We start from the raw sequence: 17,626 nt of genomic DNA, 5'->3' as shown, positions 1-17,626 counted from the left end.
ATTGCATTATTTTTTTTCTTAGAGATTTTGTAATTAAATATTTGTTAGTACTATTGAGTGAATGTAGATAAAATAAAATCTGCGTTTAGAACCATGAACTTTGAAAAAATAGATGTTAAAGTTTTAGACTTTCATTAATTTTAAGTAATAACTTATACGTGTGCTTTTATTATCAATAGTAGCAGAAGTCACCTGAAGAAACCTCGTCACAGAGCATACTCCTTAATTGAGCAGAAGATGGCGAGGTAGCCAATGCTAACGTCAAGCAACCAATAGCAGCTGCCTGCCATCAAAATTCAATGTTATACTGTCATTGTTAGAGAAGGACAAACAAAACTTTAGACAATTAATCGGACAACTAACCAGCAGACCACTTCGTTCACTTTTCAACCAAAATCCTTCTTCAATCCTTGTCCTAATAGATGTAACAGCAATAGGCAACAAATTTGGCGGCATTCTTGAATATCTGTCAAAACAATGATTTCAGTAGACATACCTACTTTACATTCAGAAACAGAGAAGGAAATATAACACCTAATATGCATTAAAGAATCAAGAAGCATAAATGGTGTTAGTGCAATTTATGCAATTAAATATTTAGCCTACAGTTAAATTGATAAATATCATTATCTTTAATTAATTGTTTTATTCTATCTAGAAGAAACACAAATACTCTCACCTGTGTATCTCCATTCCTATTATACAAAAATAATACAATTTTAAAAGCACTTGAGAAAATAGGTGATTTTCTAAGAATGGCTTTGAAAGGATTTTGTGGAGAAATAGAAAGATTTGTTAGTGAGAGAACTATGTCCACTTATGAACAATTTAACGTTTCCTTTGGTTACTTCTGAGCAAAGTAATTATACTAGATTACAATATTATTTTTATGTAAAGAACTTGTGTGGCTCCCAATTAGAAATTTATCAAATATAATGAAAAAAAATGTTTATTTCAACGAGAAAATAGTCTAACTAAAAAATAACACCAAAAGCAGCTATAAAAAAATGTATCCTCGTTATAAATAATTCCTTCCCACATTTTCTTAACTTTACACTACAACTTAGGACAAGAAGGACTGTGTTTTATACAAACTATATATTAATCTTAAATATCGTGTGGAAACCAACTCTAAACATGCACAAAAGGAAGCTGGGCCATCACTACCTTCAATTTTATATTATTTCAAACTGAACAATTATTATGCTACACATATGAATACTCAAAACAGAACTAAACCTTAAAGAAATTTATGATAGCTAAATAAGCCACAGCTTATAGAAAACGGCCATCAATCTATGAGCAATTACGAATGTAATAATCTAGTAAAAAATGAAAGATTATGTTAAAATCAGAAATGAAAACATTAAATAAAAAAACTAGAAGAATATGAACTAGAGAGTATAAAGGAAGAAAAAAGAACAGAACTCAAGGAATAAGATTGATGCCCAACTTTGTAGCCTCCTCAAATTCACCCTTACGGCTTGTTTGATAGGAGACAGAAAGGAAATAAAGGCAATGAATTCGATTTGATGTGTTTTCTAGGAAAGAACTGGGAAGGGAGAACGAAGTAGTTAATGGGTCTCACAACTACTTTTCCACAATATTTCTCCCTTATTTCTACTAATCTCTCTATCTCTCATCTCATCTCTATTGAAACTGAAGAGAAATGCAATCCTTCCTAAGTGAAAATACAAAGTTCAGCGAACCTATCATCATTTGGTATCAGAGAGGGTCAATCTCACTTTGTCACTGCCAGATGAGTTCACAAATGCCTGCCACAGGCCACCATCGTTCTCTCCATTGAGCACCTAGTTTTGTTAGTCTCATCAAGTGATGCAAAACCTATAGTCATCATCATCATCAGCAATCGAATGATAGACCTGAATACGTTTTCCGATACCAGATATGAAGCACCTCTCAAAGCAACAAATAAAACCATTGGTCACCTAGGTACCTTCCTCTAGACAAGCTGCTAGCACATCTTTGTGCGACTAACCTAGGTGCGTGCATGCACCAAAATGATGTCATGTTGCCTCTATTGCTCTTACCAGCCTCTCTTCTCCCCATTCCACCCTCCTTTCCGGCCTTTCCCACTGATTGGAGTTTGGATCCAAACACATTGAAAGATCCTCTTTTACTCATGTCGTCTCTGTATTTGATTTGTAATGTCATCTGTCCCTGACCACTCAATTTCTAGGAACTCTTCTCCTAGAGTTCCTCATTTTATTACTTTAATCAATGGGTCCAAAGTTGCTTCCCATGGAGTTGGTCAAGTCTCCTTTGCTTCCTCCATCACTCGAAATATTTTTCTTCTTGTCCTCACTTGTCCTTTAAACCTTATTTCTCTAACTCAATTAACTATGTGATTAAATTGTTCATTAATCTTTCATTCCAATTCTTCTGTTATATGTAGGAGCAAGGTACACGTCAATTGATTGGCAAGAGAAAAGAAGCTAAAGGACTCTATTGTCTTCAAACCAAATCTTTTATGTCCTGTTTTGCATCCTCTCCTCCAAAATTTTGCACCGCCACTTAAGGCATCTACACTTATCAGACACACATCAACTAGGGTTAGAGTGTGAAACATGTCAACTAAGCAAACAAGTTCGATCCTCCTTTGCATGGAGACTTGTTGCAAGATGTAACTTTCCCTTTTGTATAATTCATTTTGAAAATTGGGGCCAAGCCAAGTCACCTTTTTTAGTTTTGAAATTGTTACATTTATTGCTTAATATTCTCATTGTACTAGGGTTTACTAAACGAAAAGATTGATCTGAAAAATTGTCTTTATTGGCCTTTTCTCAATGAAACACAAAAATCAGTTTAGCCAAGTTATCAGTAATTTTAGGAGTGATAATGCCAAAGGAACTTTTCATTTAGCTTCTCTACTCTTTTAAGCGCACATGGCATTTTACAATAATCCATATGTTCTCATACACCTTTGCAAAATGGTAAAGCAAAGAAAAAAGATAGACACTTTGTTGAGACAACTTGTACCTTATTCCTTGAAGCAAATGTGTCAATTCACCACTGAGGTGCCGTTCTTATAGCTTGCTTCCACATAAACAGGAGTTCCTCTTCCTCCCTCTGACAATAACATTTGCTTTCTATCCTATTTTCCAATGAACATGTTTCATGTGTCTCCCCATGCTTTTTAGTGTATATGTTTTGTTCATTACATCTTCCCTATATTAGACAAGTTATCTTCAAGAGCTCTCAAATGTATTTTCCTAACATTCTCGTCTCCAAAAATAATATCACTATTATTGTCCTTCGTTTTTTGCTTTGTAAATTTAAAATCCTTAATGTTCCGTCAAGGATAACTGCATATTAATATTAATGTTTCCTTTAATAAACTCACGTGACAATTACTAAAGACCAAACATATATTTAACTACTTTACAGAGTTCAAACTAAATTCATGGAAATAGAATATTTGTACTAAGGCTGTAACTTTTTTCTCTTATTGTACTAAAAACGAAACATGTCAATACTTGTTTTACTAAACCGACTATTTACTCATAAAAATGTGTCACTATAATTATTAAAAGTTACCCATTTATAATTTAAAAAGTAATTAACGATAAAATATTTATTAATATAAACGATAACATAAACTCATACGATCGATTATGTTAATAAATATTTTATTATTGTTTACGTATAAATGGTTCGACAAAGAGAAGATTTATGATTATTTTATATACTTCCATAGCAAATCTTCTTGTTTCATGAGAGAAAGTTTATCATCCACTTTTTGCTTCATTTTCGCACTTTCTTTGCTTGTCTCTGCAAATAGTAAATCATCAAATCCAAACTCACCGTAAAGCAAGACCAATTGTCAAAGGGTACAACTAGATATATGGTCTCAACTACTATGGTGACATTTCCCCGTGTAACCGAGATTACCACTATTAGACATTTCTTTGTCATGGCCACTATTTGCCATTGGCCTCTCTACCAGTTGGATATCAAGAATGTATTTCTTCACGAAGATCTAGAGAAGAAAATCTACATGAAATTACCTCCTATGTTTCTTGTGGGTTAGTGTATAAATTGTGCTGGTCCTCGTTTGGAAAATTCAAGTACAAACTTTTGGGCTAAAACATAGTTAAGTTGATCATTTGATTTATATACTTAATTGTGCATGTTGATGATATAATCATCAAAGGTAATGACACCACTAAAATATGCAATCACTTTCAAACCAATGATCTTAAATACTTTCGAATTATTGACAAACTCAATCAAATGAAGGTATTTTAAATCTTCAAAAGATATGCCTTAGAAATCCTAGAAGAAAGAAGTAAAATTGACTGTAGATGTGCGGAAAATCCAATGGACAGAAACCGAAAATTAATAGTAGAAGAAATTGATTTTGTTCGAGTCGTGGAGATGACCATCAATTCAGTTTATATGTTAAAGCTAAAGCAGTACATACAAACTACTTGCTCAAGCTAAAGCAGGTGTTACAATTGTACAACAAGTTAACTTATGCATGCTTTCCTATCTATCTATATGGTAGGATTAATCATTGCTTTTCTAGATATTTGATAGAGGAACTCCTATATATGGATGTATGAGCTAAGAGATGAAATACACTCTTAAGCATTTTTTCCATACTTCTATCTCAAGTCCCCCTTTACAATTATCTAACAAGATCTTTTATGGCTCTGATCATGAAATTATAAGAGAACCAATAACCAAAACCAAAAAGAATATTGTTTGGATGTGGACTTTAAGCCTAACTCAACCCCACAAAATTGGCTTGTAAGGTGAGGTTTGCACATCACTTATATACTACAAAATTGTCTTATCTCTAGTCGATGTGGGACTTCCAACACACACCCCTCACGCTGAGGTATATACATCTCGTGCATGGGACTAGAAATTAATTGGTGATCCGTTAGCGGCCCGATAGCGGGTGGAAAAAAAATGTCCAAAAAATCTTGCTAGGATAGGCTTTCTTTTTTCCTTTGTTAAACGATAGCTCTGATATCATGTAATGCATAACACTTGTCAATCTTGTGACCTAACTTCTCACAATGACACTTGTGTGACAATCAGGCTGCTCTTCATATTAGATCTAATCTTGTCTTTCATGAGAGGACCAAACACATTGAAATTAACTGTCATTTCATTCGGGAAAAGATTATGTAGGGAGACATCAAAACTGAGTTTGTTAACTCAAGTGATCACTTAGCAAATATTTTTACTAAGTCTTTACAGAGGTCTAGAATTGATTATATTTGTAACAAGCTTGGCACATACACTTTGTATGCTCCAGCTTGAGGGGAGTGTTAGATATTGTTTGATATTGTTAAGATATTGTTAGATATTATTAATCACAATATCAAACAATATCCTCTATTTTCTATTTATTTTTAGTTACTCTTTTTAGTTGTACCTCTATTATAAATACCCTATGTGTGGTTTATACACAAGGGAGATTAATCTTAAATCCTATTTTCTATATATTCAACAAATATTATACATATTTATAAGAGTAAAAGAAACAAAGGAAAAATGTACCATTTCAATTATAACTAAATTGAAAAATAGAATAAGCAAAGAAACATACGGTGTAGATGATATCAAAAGCTTGATAATCCTGAATAACAAAGCCAACAATTTAGTATGAGCTTCATGCTCTATTAGGTAAAGAAGACCTACATCATTGCAAAAGAGACAAAAATTGCAAAATTAAGCAAAATATGAAAATAAATAATGAAGAGACAAGAAAAAAATCAAAAGCACATAATATATGCCTTTAGGCCACAATCTATTCAGATACTAATGTTATAGATACCTCTATGAAGTTCAAGTAAAATCTTGCCAAGGGAGCTTGAGAGTGCCATAAAAGATCCAAATTTGTTAGACTCCTTATATTCAGCTACTTGTAGGAAAATCGAAGACAGGCCATCCATCATGGTTACTAGCGTGGTTGCAGATGCCATACGTACCTGAGTAACACAAACAACCTTTTCTTAGCCAAGAAATCAAGAACACAATAAAACCACAACCCTTGTTCATGGGAGGTGAAGGGTATAGTTGAGTATTATGTAAAGGGTAAAACTAATTAGTTGCATGCATACGAAGGACATGCATATGGAAATTGAAAAAAGAACAAAACTGCATACTACATAAAACATGTCAAAAGAAAGTTTGTTAGAATAAAATTGAATGAATGCCAAAATACTAGAATAGCTACCATATGATGAATGGAGAAGGGAATTCTAGTATCATACTAGAATTCAAGCAAAAGATAGAGGTAAAATTCTCATCCAATATCAATGCTAGGATAGTTCAATCCAAATCCAACTTTCTTGGCACTCTTGTTGAAGTAGCCATACCATTCTAATTATTAGATATATGTTAGAGATATGATTAGATTACATTAATCAGGGATATATGATATGATTTGATAGGAAAAAATCTTAAGAAATATTTCCCTTTACTAGATATTGATTAGAGATGTCAAAATGGGCTTTAGGCCGTGAGCCACCCGGCTCACCAAGGGTTCGAACCAAATTGGGTTGGAAAAAATTTAGCTTTTTTAAATGTAGGTCAAATTGGATCGGCTCACTTAACCTGCAAATTAAACGAGTTCAAGCCAGGTTGAAGGTGGGTTGATCCGCAACCCCCCAACAACAACCTTTTATTAGCTTTATACCATTTTATATAAATTTCTTATTACAATTATTTACTACTTATAATTATGTAGGTCAACAATATGATAATGTTGTTCAATAATGTTTGCATAGTTTGAATGTTTAATTTGTTTGCTTATCAAATTATGCAGCTTGACACTAATTTTCATCTACAATCTCTATAATAATATTACGTAAAATAGGTGAATACTTTAATTATATTGCTATAAAATAATTAGCCGAGACAATCCACTCAAATGGTATTGTAATAAATATATAAAATAAATTGAAAGACTATCGTGAGCTTTTGTCTATCATTATATCTTTCGTTAATGAAATCCAAAATTAATTTGGCAAAGTAATCAAAATTTTATGAAGTGATAATGCCAAAGAATATTTTACCTCTCATTTCTATACACCATTAGGCTTATAGCATTTTACATCAGTCTACCTACCTTCACACACCTTATCAAAACGATATAGTAGATGTATGAAATTGATCGCACTTTATTGGTTAGTGCAAATATAGGGTGATGTTATCCTAACTACTTGTTTTCTTATTAACAAACTACCAACTTCCTCACTTTACAATAAAGTTTCTTAATCCATTCTATTTCCAAAGAAACCCCTTGTATAATTATCCTCATGGTTTTGGTTGTGTATACTTTAATGATATGTCTTCGAGTTTAGACCGATTCCCACATGTTACTCTCATAAAACCAAGAGATACTTTATGTTTGCTAGTATAACTTTTGTTTAAACAACTCCATTTTCCCTCCTATAAAAGGATACTTTTTTTCTCTAAGATATCCTGCCTATGTTAATAATTAAGTCTTTTGTTCCTCGTGCTCCTATCACCCTAAATTTCGTATGGAATCCACCCTATCCAAATGACTAGTCCACCTTTTACTATCGATCAATGCACGAACCAAATGGCTAGTCCTACTCAATCATCACCCAATACCACAGCACCCAATAATGATGACTCATGTTAGCCATTTTATCGAAAACATACTCCTTTAACTCATAATCCACATCCTATATACAATTCTCTCGCTCAATTTGTCTCCTTCCAATTGTTATCGATATCGGATAACACAATATCGGCGACCCAAAAAACCTTTATAAAGTTATAAAGGAAACTATAACATGTTATGGTGGAAATATTACGGTAAAAAACAATATAATACTACCACATAATTTTAATGCAAAAGAAATGATATAATGACTAAAGGTTAATAATACTTTACTGAAGGAGTAAGGTAAAAGAATAAGAGAGGTGGAAGTAAGAGGTAAAAGAATAAGAGGAGGGTTGTAGGTTTAAGTTAAATAATGTTATAATGGGTCTAGCCCAATTTTTAAGCTTATGCATTGAACATTCAAAAAACACAAAACATTGGGCAAAGGCAAAATAGAAGAGAGATTGAGTGTATGAGTTTAGGTTAATAATATTTTACTGCACCATTAAGGTAACAGAATAAGAGAGGTGACAATAAGAGGTAAAAGAATAAGAGAGGGGTTGTAGGTTTAGATTAAATAATGTTATAATGGGCCTGTCCAATTTTAAAGCTTATGCATTAAACACTCAGAAAACAAAACATTGAAAGATGCAATTAGGGTTTTTGCACTGCGATCTGTTCTCCCAGCCGCTTCTGCATTATCTCTTCCACTTGTAGTTGCTTATCTTTATCCATTCCACTATTTTCGCCATCACCATTTCACCACCGCCAATTGCCATGCAAAAAGTGGCTGCCATGGACCGCCACGGACCGCCACGGAAAACCTGCTTCGCCACCACCTTATTGTGGCGGCAGGTTGGGAAATCGCGACCGTTTTCTGCCATGGCACCGCCATAGCCAACATTTGATAACAGTGCTCTCCTTCCTATTTTTCTTTTATTTCCTCTGCATCCTCAATTACTATTCCTAAAAATGTGACAAAAGCACTTGACGATCCTAGATGGAGACAAGCCATGACTTCAAAAATGCAAGTTCTTGAAACCAATAGTATATGGAAGTTATTTTTTCTTCTATCTGGATAGTTGATTATCATTAGGTCTATAGCATAAAAGTTGGACCACTAGTGAAGTTGATTGTCTCAAAGCTTCAATAGATGGTCAAAGGATACACTCATGAATAGACTCAATTATGGTGATACTTCCTCTCCAGTAACATAAATGACTATGGTATGTCTTTTTCTTGCCATGGCAGTCATTCGTCATTAGTCACGTTATCAATTGGATATTAGAAATGTTTTTCTGTAAGTTGATCTAAAGAAAAAAGTCTACATAGAGCAACCCCTGGGTTTGTCGCTTTGGTGGAATCTAGTTTTGTTTGTAAATTATGTTGTTCTCTTTGTGGTCTCCCTTGAAAATTTTGATATAATAATTACACAAACCAGAATCTCTCCATTATAGGAGAACTTATGCAATCATCATCAAACCAAGGATCTTGAAAGTGCCATATTGTTTGGGCATTATAGTAACTTAACAAAAAGTTATTGTAATTTCTCAAAAGGAAATATGCTTTAGATATTCTAAAAGAGACAAGTACGATTGACTATAAACTAGTAGATAGTCGTATGAATCCAAATCAAAAAGTAATTGCAAATCAAGGTGAATTTTTCTCTGATCTAGAAAGATATAGAAAATTGGTTAGAAAACTTATTAATCTTACTATTCCTAGACTGCATTTGCCTTTCGCAGTTGGTGTGAGTCAATTCGTGCAGACTCCTTATATTGATCATTGGAATGTTGTCATTTATATAAACTTTGGTGAACCTAAGTGAAAATAAAGGGGGCAAAAGTGTAATAGTGCAGACTCCTCGTATTGATCATTGGAATGTTGTCATTTATATAAACTTTGGTGAACCTAAGTGAAATTAGAGGGGACAAGAGTGTAACTAGCAGCTAAGCTGGCAAAATGTTGAAGAGTGTCGTGAGAAAATAGGCAACAGAGAGGTGTATTTGTTAAGAGTGGACAATTGATTAAGTTGTGAGAGACTAGGCCTCATAGAAGCATAGAACTGCTTCATCTTTTTTCTTCAACACTTCAGACTTTCATCTCAATAGTACTGTTTTCATTTTGCTTCTTGTCTTTGATTTTCAATCCTCATAAGTTGGTAATGAGCAAGGCACCCAATTTTATGTCCTAATTCCAAGTTCTAAATAAAATAACTACAACTAACAAGCCAGAATAACATCATATATCACATGTTTGCATCTAAAATATTATATCAAAATATGTGACCCTTAAAATTCAAATAGAAATTTAGAACAAGACATTTATACACAAGAATCAAGGCCATTGTCATTACCTTCAAACAAGGATCAAACAGCAAGCTTGTCATTAAAGTTGCATCATGCATCCTATGAAAATACAAATTAAAAAAAACAGTTACAAAACAATATCAAATGGAGAGAAAGATTAAAGTTTGATTGCATTCACAAAAAGGAGGAATCGTTTGGCCATACCTTGCTTGTAGTGTATCACTAGTTGGCAAAAGCAAGGACCATTGCATGGACAAAGATTTAGAATCAGCTTGACAAAGATCCTTCCCATCCCAACATATAAAAGAATAATAAGAAAAAGAACAATCAATCACCACAAAGTTAGCAAAGCTTATATGTCATAGATGATGGTAACCAAGCAAGTTAAACAGTAAAGACAAAAAATCATATATTTATATCCTCCTTTTGAGTTATTGGAGCAAGAAATGGTAGCAAAAACTCGAAGTTTGGAATAGGTTTTTTCTTCCTTCTGAAAATGTTTGAAAAATTAAGGAACTAGAAATTGGTTCCCTTGCATTTGAAAATGTAAAAGGAAATAATTACAGTGTGCTCTCGAGAATGATTCTAATTTTCTATATTAAATAATGGAAGTATTAAAGTGTCACTTTGTTATTTGGCATCTCAATTATGTTGGTACCCCAAATAACAACAATCATTTGCAGCACCCAAGTACCATAATAACAAATAAAACAATCATGCAAGTGAGAGGACTAGGCCAAAACCAACTAAGAAAACCTATAATGTTTAAGAGAAAATCTATGATTCTAGTTGCTTTAATGCTTTCAATTTTTAAAATGATTGGTTTCTAACAAAACATTTGAGGAAGTCACCAAAGGAGATCTCAAATCAAATACTTGAACTATGTAAGAACAAAAGAATTATTATATTGATAACTATCACACAAGTTGCATTTTCATCCTCTCTATTTGTAATAATCAAAACCTTATAAATAAGGAAATTAAAATATACCAAAATGAATAGAAAGATTCCAAAGATATTTTTTCCTAATTACTATGGATATATTGAGAATATTTCTATCCTAAAATCTACTATTTAAAACAAAAAAAAAAATATTCCTAAAACCTTGGTTTTTATCCATGCCAAATAGAATTTTGTGATCAACATAGCCAACCTCACCTAGTGGGAAAAGGCTTGTTGACCCTCATGAGTCCGGAAAGCAATTTTGCTACATCTTCGTCTCTCATTTGAACTTGTTGATACCCAGATTTCAAGTCCAGCATCGAAGAAATATGAGCTCCTCCCAGCTCATCCAACAATTCGTCTATGATGGGTATAGGGAACTTGTCTGGTATGGTGAGCTTGTTTAAAGCCCGATAGTCCACACAAAACCTCCATCCTCCATCTTTTCTTTTTTTACTTAAATGATTGTGCTACTGTAAGAACTGTTATTGGGTCTAATGATCCCTCCAATCGTCATTTCTTACACAAACTTTTCAATGTTTGTCTTTCGATAGTAAGGATACTGATAAAGCCTTATATTCGGAATGTTGGAGCTTCCTTTAAGATGAATGGCATGGTCACAGTCCCTTTTTGGAGGCAAGACAGTAGGCTTGGTGAATATATCTTCATAGGCTGCACTTACATCAGCCATGGTGGGGTTGATAGGGTCCTTTTCCTTAACATCAGACATCATAGTGGCTTGACAGGACAACATATATCCTTCTCTTTGTTAGTTAAGAGCCTTCACCATCGTCTTCCATGATGCTTGTGATTTGCATAGGGAAGGATCACCTTGCATACTCTTCTTCGCACCTTTGTCTCCCCAAGTCAGAATCAAATGTTTAAAGTTAGCTTTGACATTCCCCAAGCTAGCCAACCAACCCATCCTAACACCAAATTTGTCCCTCCTAACTCCATGATGACAAAAAAGTTGAACAATAGGAATTCCTTTTACTTCAACTTCCATGTGCTTGCATATTCCTTGATTCCTCACTTCGTCGCCTGTTCCTACCTCCACCTCATAGTCCTTCGTCTCATTCACTTTTAAGTTAAGTTGCTTAACTAATTCCTTTGAAATGAAATTAGCTGAAGCACCATATCTACCAAAATTATCACCTCTTTGCCCTTAACCATGCCCACCACCTTGAAAGATCTATTAGAAGTTAAGCCTTCTTTGCTTTGTAGAGAAATTTGCAGTACCTTGTTGATGAGAGGCTCGCCCTTATCCTCCTCTTCTTCACTCCCTTCTGATTCTTCGCCTTGATCCTTAAATCAATTTGCAAACAAGATCCCGACCCCATATTTCTCCACATTTAAAACAAAGCCTTTACCTTGGATAGTAGGAACTACTTCTTTCTCTCAATTCCGCTTGGATAGTTTCCCCCCACTTAAGGACTTCTCCCCAAGGTTTATTTCCTGCATCTTGCCGCTCATTCCCTCCTTATTTCCTCCTCGCTCCCACTTAGTGAAACCTCGAGTATGCCTTCTCGTTGTCTTCTCCATCCATTTTTTTTCTGAATTCATCAGTCCCTCTTTGTGCAAAGCATTATCCATCTCTTCCAACAACGAAGCCCTACCCATCATCTCCTTAAGAGACCCCGTCGTGAATAATTTCAACTCAGCTTGAATCTCTTCCTTCAATCCATTGAGGAAAATGCCCTTCAGCATTATTCTATCCTCCTTGCTCAACAATGCGGACTCACGTTCAAACTTCTCCCTATATTTCATCACTGAACTGGTCTGCTGAAGACTCAATAAGGGCCAAAAGGATTTTGGACCAGCCCTGGTTGAAAGCGTCTAATCAACGCACTTTTAAACTCCTCCCATATGGTTTTTTGACTTTGTTGTCCACCATTGGTACCAATTTAATGCCTTATCTTCCAAGGCTATTACCATCGTATCCAGTTTTCATCATCATCCACAGATTGAGTTTGAAATATCGTTCAGCCCTAACGATCCAGTCATCTCCTCTAAATATTGGAATCTTAAGCTTCCGCCCTCCGAAATAACGGGAAGACTCACAACTACTAGTTCAGGTCGTGTAGCTAGCGTCATCTTCAATCTCCACCTCGCCATCAACAGCATTGTAAGGCTCCCTCCTCTTGTGTGAACGGCGCATGCGAGGTCATCCCTTTCAGGACCTACTACGAAAAATGATCAGATTCTTCAACTCAGCCACCTATTGCTAGAGCCCCTCCATACGTTGTTCCATTGTACTACAAGTTAGTACCATACACTCCCAAAACCAAGTGCTCTGATACCACTTGGTAAGAATGCCCGTATAATAACATAGAAATAATGTAATGGAAAATTATGACTTTCTATAATCAGTATTTTTGTAATGAAACAATGAAAAACATCTCCAAACTAAGAGAAATGAGTCCCTTTGCTCCGAAAAGTTCCCAGATCCTTTCCAACCTCCCCCTTCCAAAACAGTTCCCTTCCCTTCTTTAATCTCTCTCCTCTAACGAAAAGATTCCCACCCATTTTCCTCCAACCACGTCAACCATTCGGTTATTACCCAATCAAGGGCGTGTGCTTGTGGGCCCCCAAGTGATGGGTTTCCACTTCTTCCTCTCATAAACCTAGTGGATTTTCCTACTCTGCCCTTCCCATCCTTTTCCTTCATTTGTAACATACGTAAACATATATATATCTCTACACTTAACTGATCAAAGGTTTTCAAAATTATCCAACAAAACCATAGCAACAACAATGAGATAATGAAGAAGTTGAAGACAAAAAGGTAAAGTTGGGTTCTAATTTCTTCATAGAATACATCATAACCAACTTGTTACTCACTTATTCTAGACTTTTCACAATCTAAATTTCACGCAAGACTGGAATTTAAGTAACAAGACAGTTTTTCAAATTTACCTGTATGCAAGTTATGGCAGCTACTCTAACCCTAGAGTTCTGCACTCTGCCACTATCATTAGCTGATCCATCTCCATCACTAAACTCTGAATCTGAAGACATAACATTAATAGTGGAAGACTCGCTATCTGACATGTATTGGGAATGCCTAACACTACCGTGCTTCACATTCAAGCTGTCCCTTTTGCGCAAGTGTGGAGGCCTATATGTACCATGATCTGATTTTTTTAGGAGTTCCCTGCTTGCCTTGGGACTCATACTACTAAGCTCCTTCTCCTTGTGACCAACAAGCAAACAAGTACCTGGTGTTCTACCTGAAAGGCCATAAACTAAGAACATCCGCAGAACAGCAACAAAAACTGACACCTAGATAAAACAAGTCACAATGATTAGGGGTATAACATTTCTTTATTCCTTGTATTAAAATAAAAAAGTCTTAACTTACATGATCGGAAACTGCACATTTTGGATCAATGAGGATAAGATGTAGACAGCACAGAAAAGATTCATAAAACCTACAGAAAAGATGCATGTGACTTGCAGCAAAAATATAAAAATAATGACATATGGCCAAAGTATGAACAACGCATGAGTTTCATCATTGAATTCTAATAAGTTCCTCCAACATACAAGTTACCTGGACATAACACTATCTTCCACAACAGGGGATTTCAATGCCAAGACATCCATTGTTTTCCTGAACACCTGTTTCAAAAGAGACTAGTTCAAAAAAAAAAATTCTACAACTAATATAGTTTTACAAAAAGAAACACAGAATTAACATACACCTCAAGAATTGATCTCCAAATGTCAACAGGGAAGAATGATCCAGCCCTTGAGATTGCTTCACTGAGCATCTCAAAAGCCACTGTCTGTAATTCACTGGAACTTCTTTCTGTGGAAAATCTCATATTAATCCCAGTAGTTTTTTCTTTACAAGTTGAATGAGGCATCCAAAATGACACACCATGAGAGCAATCGATAACGTCAAGTAAAAATTTAACCAATATAATATCTTCAGATTGCAACCATCTTCGATGAGATATAATAATAAATCTGTAGAGCGAGCAGATTTTGAAGTGTCAATTAAAAGTATCATTTACTAAAGCAAAAAAGTTGAGAGTACTAGCAGCAAAAGCAGCAAAATAAAAAACATTTTAATAGTATAAATTCAAATGTTGGAGCAACACCATTTAGCCCTCTCAAGCAATAGAGGTCAACATATGTTATTGAATAAACAGTATTTTCTCATTCATATTTAAAAACATAAAATGACAAAACGCATTAAAATACATACACCAGAAACTTGGAAAATTGCAAACTACAGAAGCATATTCCTAGGATTTAAAATATATTATGAAATGCCACATTATCACTTTGAAAAAATCTTCAAGAAAATAAAATCCTACAATAAGTTCTAGAGACAAGCACAAAGCGTCTCCAAACCCTTAAGGTGTAGAGCTAATCCCCATTAAAAAGGATGGTACCCTGACCACCAGGTGGTCGTAGTAGGGGATTTGAACCCTATACTAAAAATCAAAGTATGGGCACTCAAGAGCTTAGGTTGTCAGCATACCCAGGCCATAACTAGCAACTAATAAATAATAATATACTATTAGGATAAATAAAAGAAATAAAGCACAATGACCACAATCCAAAACTTATCTAAACTAGAATGGAGAAAACAAAAATTACTCCTATAATTTTAAATAAAGGAGTACATAATTCAACATTACTGAAGAGAAAAAGAAAAGTCACATGTCTTATCTTTATCATATATAATAGAAAAGCAACAAGGTATCAGATAAAAAATAATAAAATACATAATCTCGAGATTTTCAAATAGGTAAGGCAAAAAGTAGAGAAGAGTCTGTATTGATCACAAAAACATGTTGTCTACCTTGCTTTTCAAGTAAAAGCATTACTACAGCCTAACAGTCCCAAAAGTGGACGTATGTAAAGTGCCTAGGCAAGATTACATCATGGATCAATTCTTTTTCAGAGAATGAGCAAACCTGACAGCCTGTAAGCACTCAATGGCAGGAATTATTGTAGTAGTACTGCAAATTCCACTTATATCGCCATTAGTAGCAACGTTTGTAAGCAAAAGATTCAGCACCTTCCCGAAACAATTAAAGACACTGGTATAAGAGTTGAAATTTAAATCGAACGAGACACATCGGCATATATCATGAATCTGCAATAAGAACACAGGCAACAAATTCACTTATAAGAATATGTCACCAGTGTACAAGTTTATACAAGGCCTAAGAAAACACTTACCAGGCGTGATGTCTGTGCATAAATACGAGTACAATCTTCTTCATCTGAAGAAATTGCAGCAACCAATTCCATCATAAACAAAAGGTCGGACAAAACCTTGAAGAACAGAAATTAAACAATAAATCAGGTGTACATTTATAACAAATGAGAAGAGAGTGCATAATTTAAAGCATGTTTGCAAGCCGAAAAAGCACTTCCATAATATGGAAAAACGAGAAAGCTAGAACTACTTTCCGTCATCCGCTTCCAAACATACTCTAAAACCTCGCAAGCATTTATGTAAAGGAGAAAACGAAGAAGATACCTCGTGAGAGGGAAGTTCAACCGCGGCGGACACCAGAGCGTTTGAGTGTGAGAGAATGAGATTGTCGAGCAATTGCACATTGGAATTGCGAGGAGGAATCGTTAGGGTTTCATCCCTCAGTGTCAAAAACGCAGTTCTCCATGACCTAACCAGCGACGTCGGTGCCGCTGCGCCAAATCCCGTTCCCGCCATGGAAGAAATGACGATCACGGAATAGCGTCTTCAAGTTTTTACTCACTCATCACTTCTGACTTAGGTGGAAATTGATTCAACGAATACCTGCGACTATTGTGAATAATAGACACGAATGGCAGTGCAAAGGGGAAAACTCAGTAATAGCAAAGTCTTGCCTGATTCCGATACTTGGCCTCTGGTTTGATCAAGATTTGTAATAGACGTTTTTTATTTGTTAAATATTTATACAGAGGGAACGAATTCCTCTTTCTTTTACTATTTTAAAGTTATAATACAAAATTAATTTGGGCACTAATATTCTATAAAAAAATTTTAAAAATATATATATATTGAAAAGAAATAACAGGTAAAAACTTTACACAGATTAAGAAGATTAAGAAAGTAATTGGCCGATAAAAAAAAGAAAGTAATTGTTCCTATTTAAAGTATAACTAAATTATTAATGTTTAGAAAGTCTAATTTTATACACGTAATTTTTTTATCGCACCATAACCTCAATATAATATATAATAATCACATATTTAATTCTTTTATTTTTATATAATAAACAAAATGACAAAATAAACTTAATATTCATGTGGTCGGGAATATTTCTTTCTACACCCCATATTCTTTTAAAGGAAAACGATTATTTAAATACTTCATTACTTATTGACCTCCCAAGCAAACATGTTTTTTATTTTTTTATTAAAAATTAATTTTAAAAAACGAAAATGATATTTGAACATAAAATTCAAACTCATTTTTTACATAGATGACGTGGCACCCTTTTTTTCTTTTATTTTTATTTTTTTAAAATAAAACTAAACCCATGGTCACGTGCGCAGAAGTTTTTACTGTAAATTCTTTTTGGCAAAACTAAAGCAGACGTGGAGAGAGAAAGTAAGATGTAATGGAAAACTTGGTAGTGTTGGTGAGACAGGGAGAGAGAAAGGCGATAGGAAGGCCTTGCAGGGTGGAGTTAGCGTGAGATAGAAAGTCGGAGTAGAGGCAGAGAAAGTGTTGTTTGTGCGACAAAGGCAGAGGAAGGCGTTGCAAACAGAGAGATAGGAACACGTGGGTAAA

At 34.5% G+C, this 17,626-nt stretch overlaps 1 protein-coding gene across 5 annotated transcripts in view; it reads right to left on the bottom strand.

Annotated features, from left to right (window-relative positions):
* The window catches only part of LOC114168485 (ARM repeat superfamily protein), a 46,862-nt gene extending 30,100 nt beyond the window's left edge, over positions 1–16,762 (bottom strand). For 2 of the 5 annotated variants that reach the window (XR_003600684.2, XR_003600685.2), the window contains exons 1-13: positions 16,367–16,762; positions 16,063–16,158; positions 15,795–15,976; positions 14,568–14,835; positions 14,417–14,484; positions 14,225–14,294; positions 13,780–14,145; positions 10,126–10,205; positions 9,969–10,020; positions 5,813–5,966; positions 5,585–5,672; positions 364–466; positions 193–283 (exon numbers count right to left, since the gene is read on the bottom strand). Coding sequence is in view for 2 of the 5 variants with exons in the window: in XM_085669060.1 (XP_085525186.1) it covers positions 193–283; positions 364–466; positions 5,585–5,672; positions 5,813–5,966; positions 9,969–10,020; positions 10,126–10,205; positions 13,780–14,145; positions 14,225–14,294; positions 14,417–14,484; positions 14,568–14,835; positions 15,795–15,976; positions 16,063–16,158; positions 16,367–16,558 (1,810 nt within the window). In the remaining 3 variants the exon portion in view is untranslated. The remainder of the gene's footprint in view (positions 1–192; positions 284–363; positions 467–5,584; positions 5,673–5,812; positions 5,967–9,968; positions 10,021–10,125; positions 10,206–13,779; positions 14,146–14,224; positions 14,295–14,416; positions 14,485–14,567; positions 14,836–15,794; positions 15,977–16,062; positions 16,159–16,366) is intronic. The other 3 variants (XR_003600686.2, XM_085669060.1, XM_028053323.2) reach the window with 3 other exon arrangements.
* Positions 16,763–17,626: the final 864 nt, after the last annotated feature.

This window comes from Vigna unguiculata, chromosome 11 (assembly GCF_037176805.1).
Source record: "Vigna unguiculata cultivar grain cowpea cultivar isolate G323 ecotype 2 chromosome 11, ASM3717680v1, whole genome shotgun sequence".
Classification (NCBI taxonomy): Eukaryota; Viridiplantae; Streptophyta; class Magnoliopsida; order Fabales; family Fabaceae; genus Vigna; species Vigna unguiculata.
The sequence above is the reverse complement of the archived record's forward strand: the minus strand, read 5'-3'. Positions and strand labels throughout refer to the sequence as shown.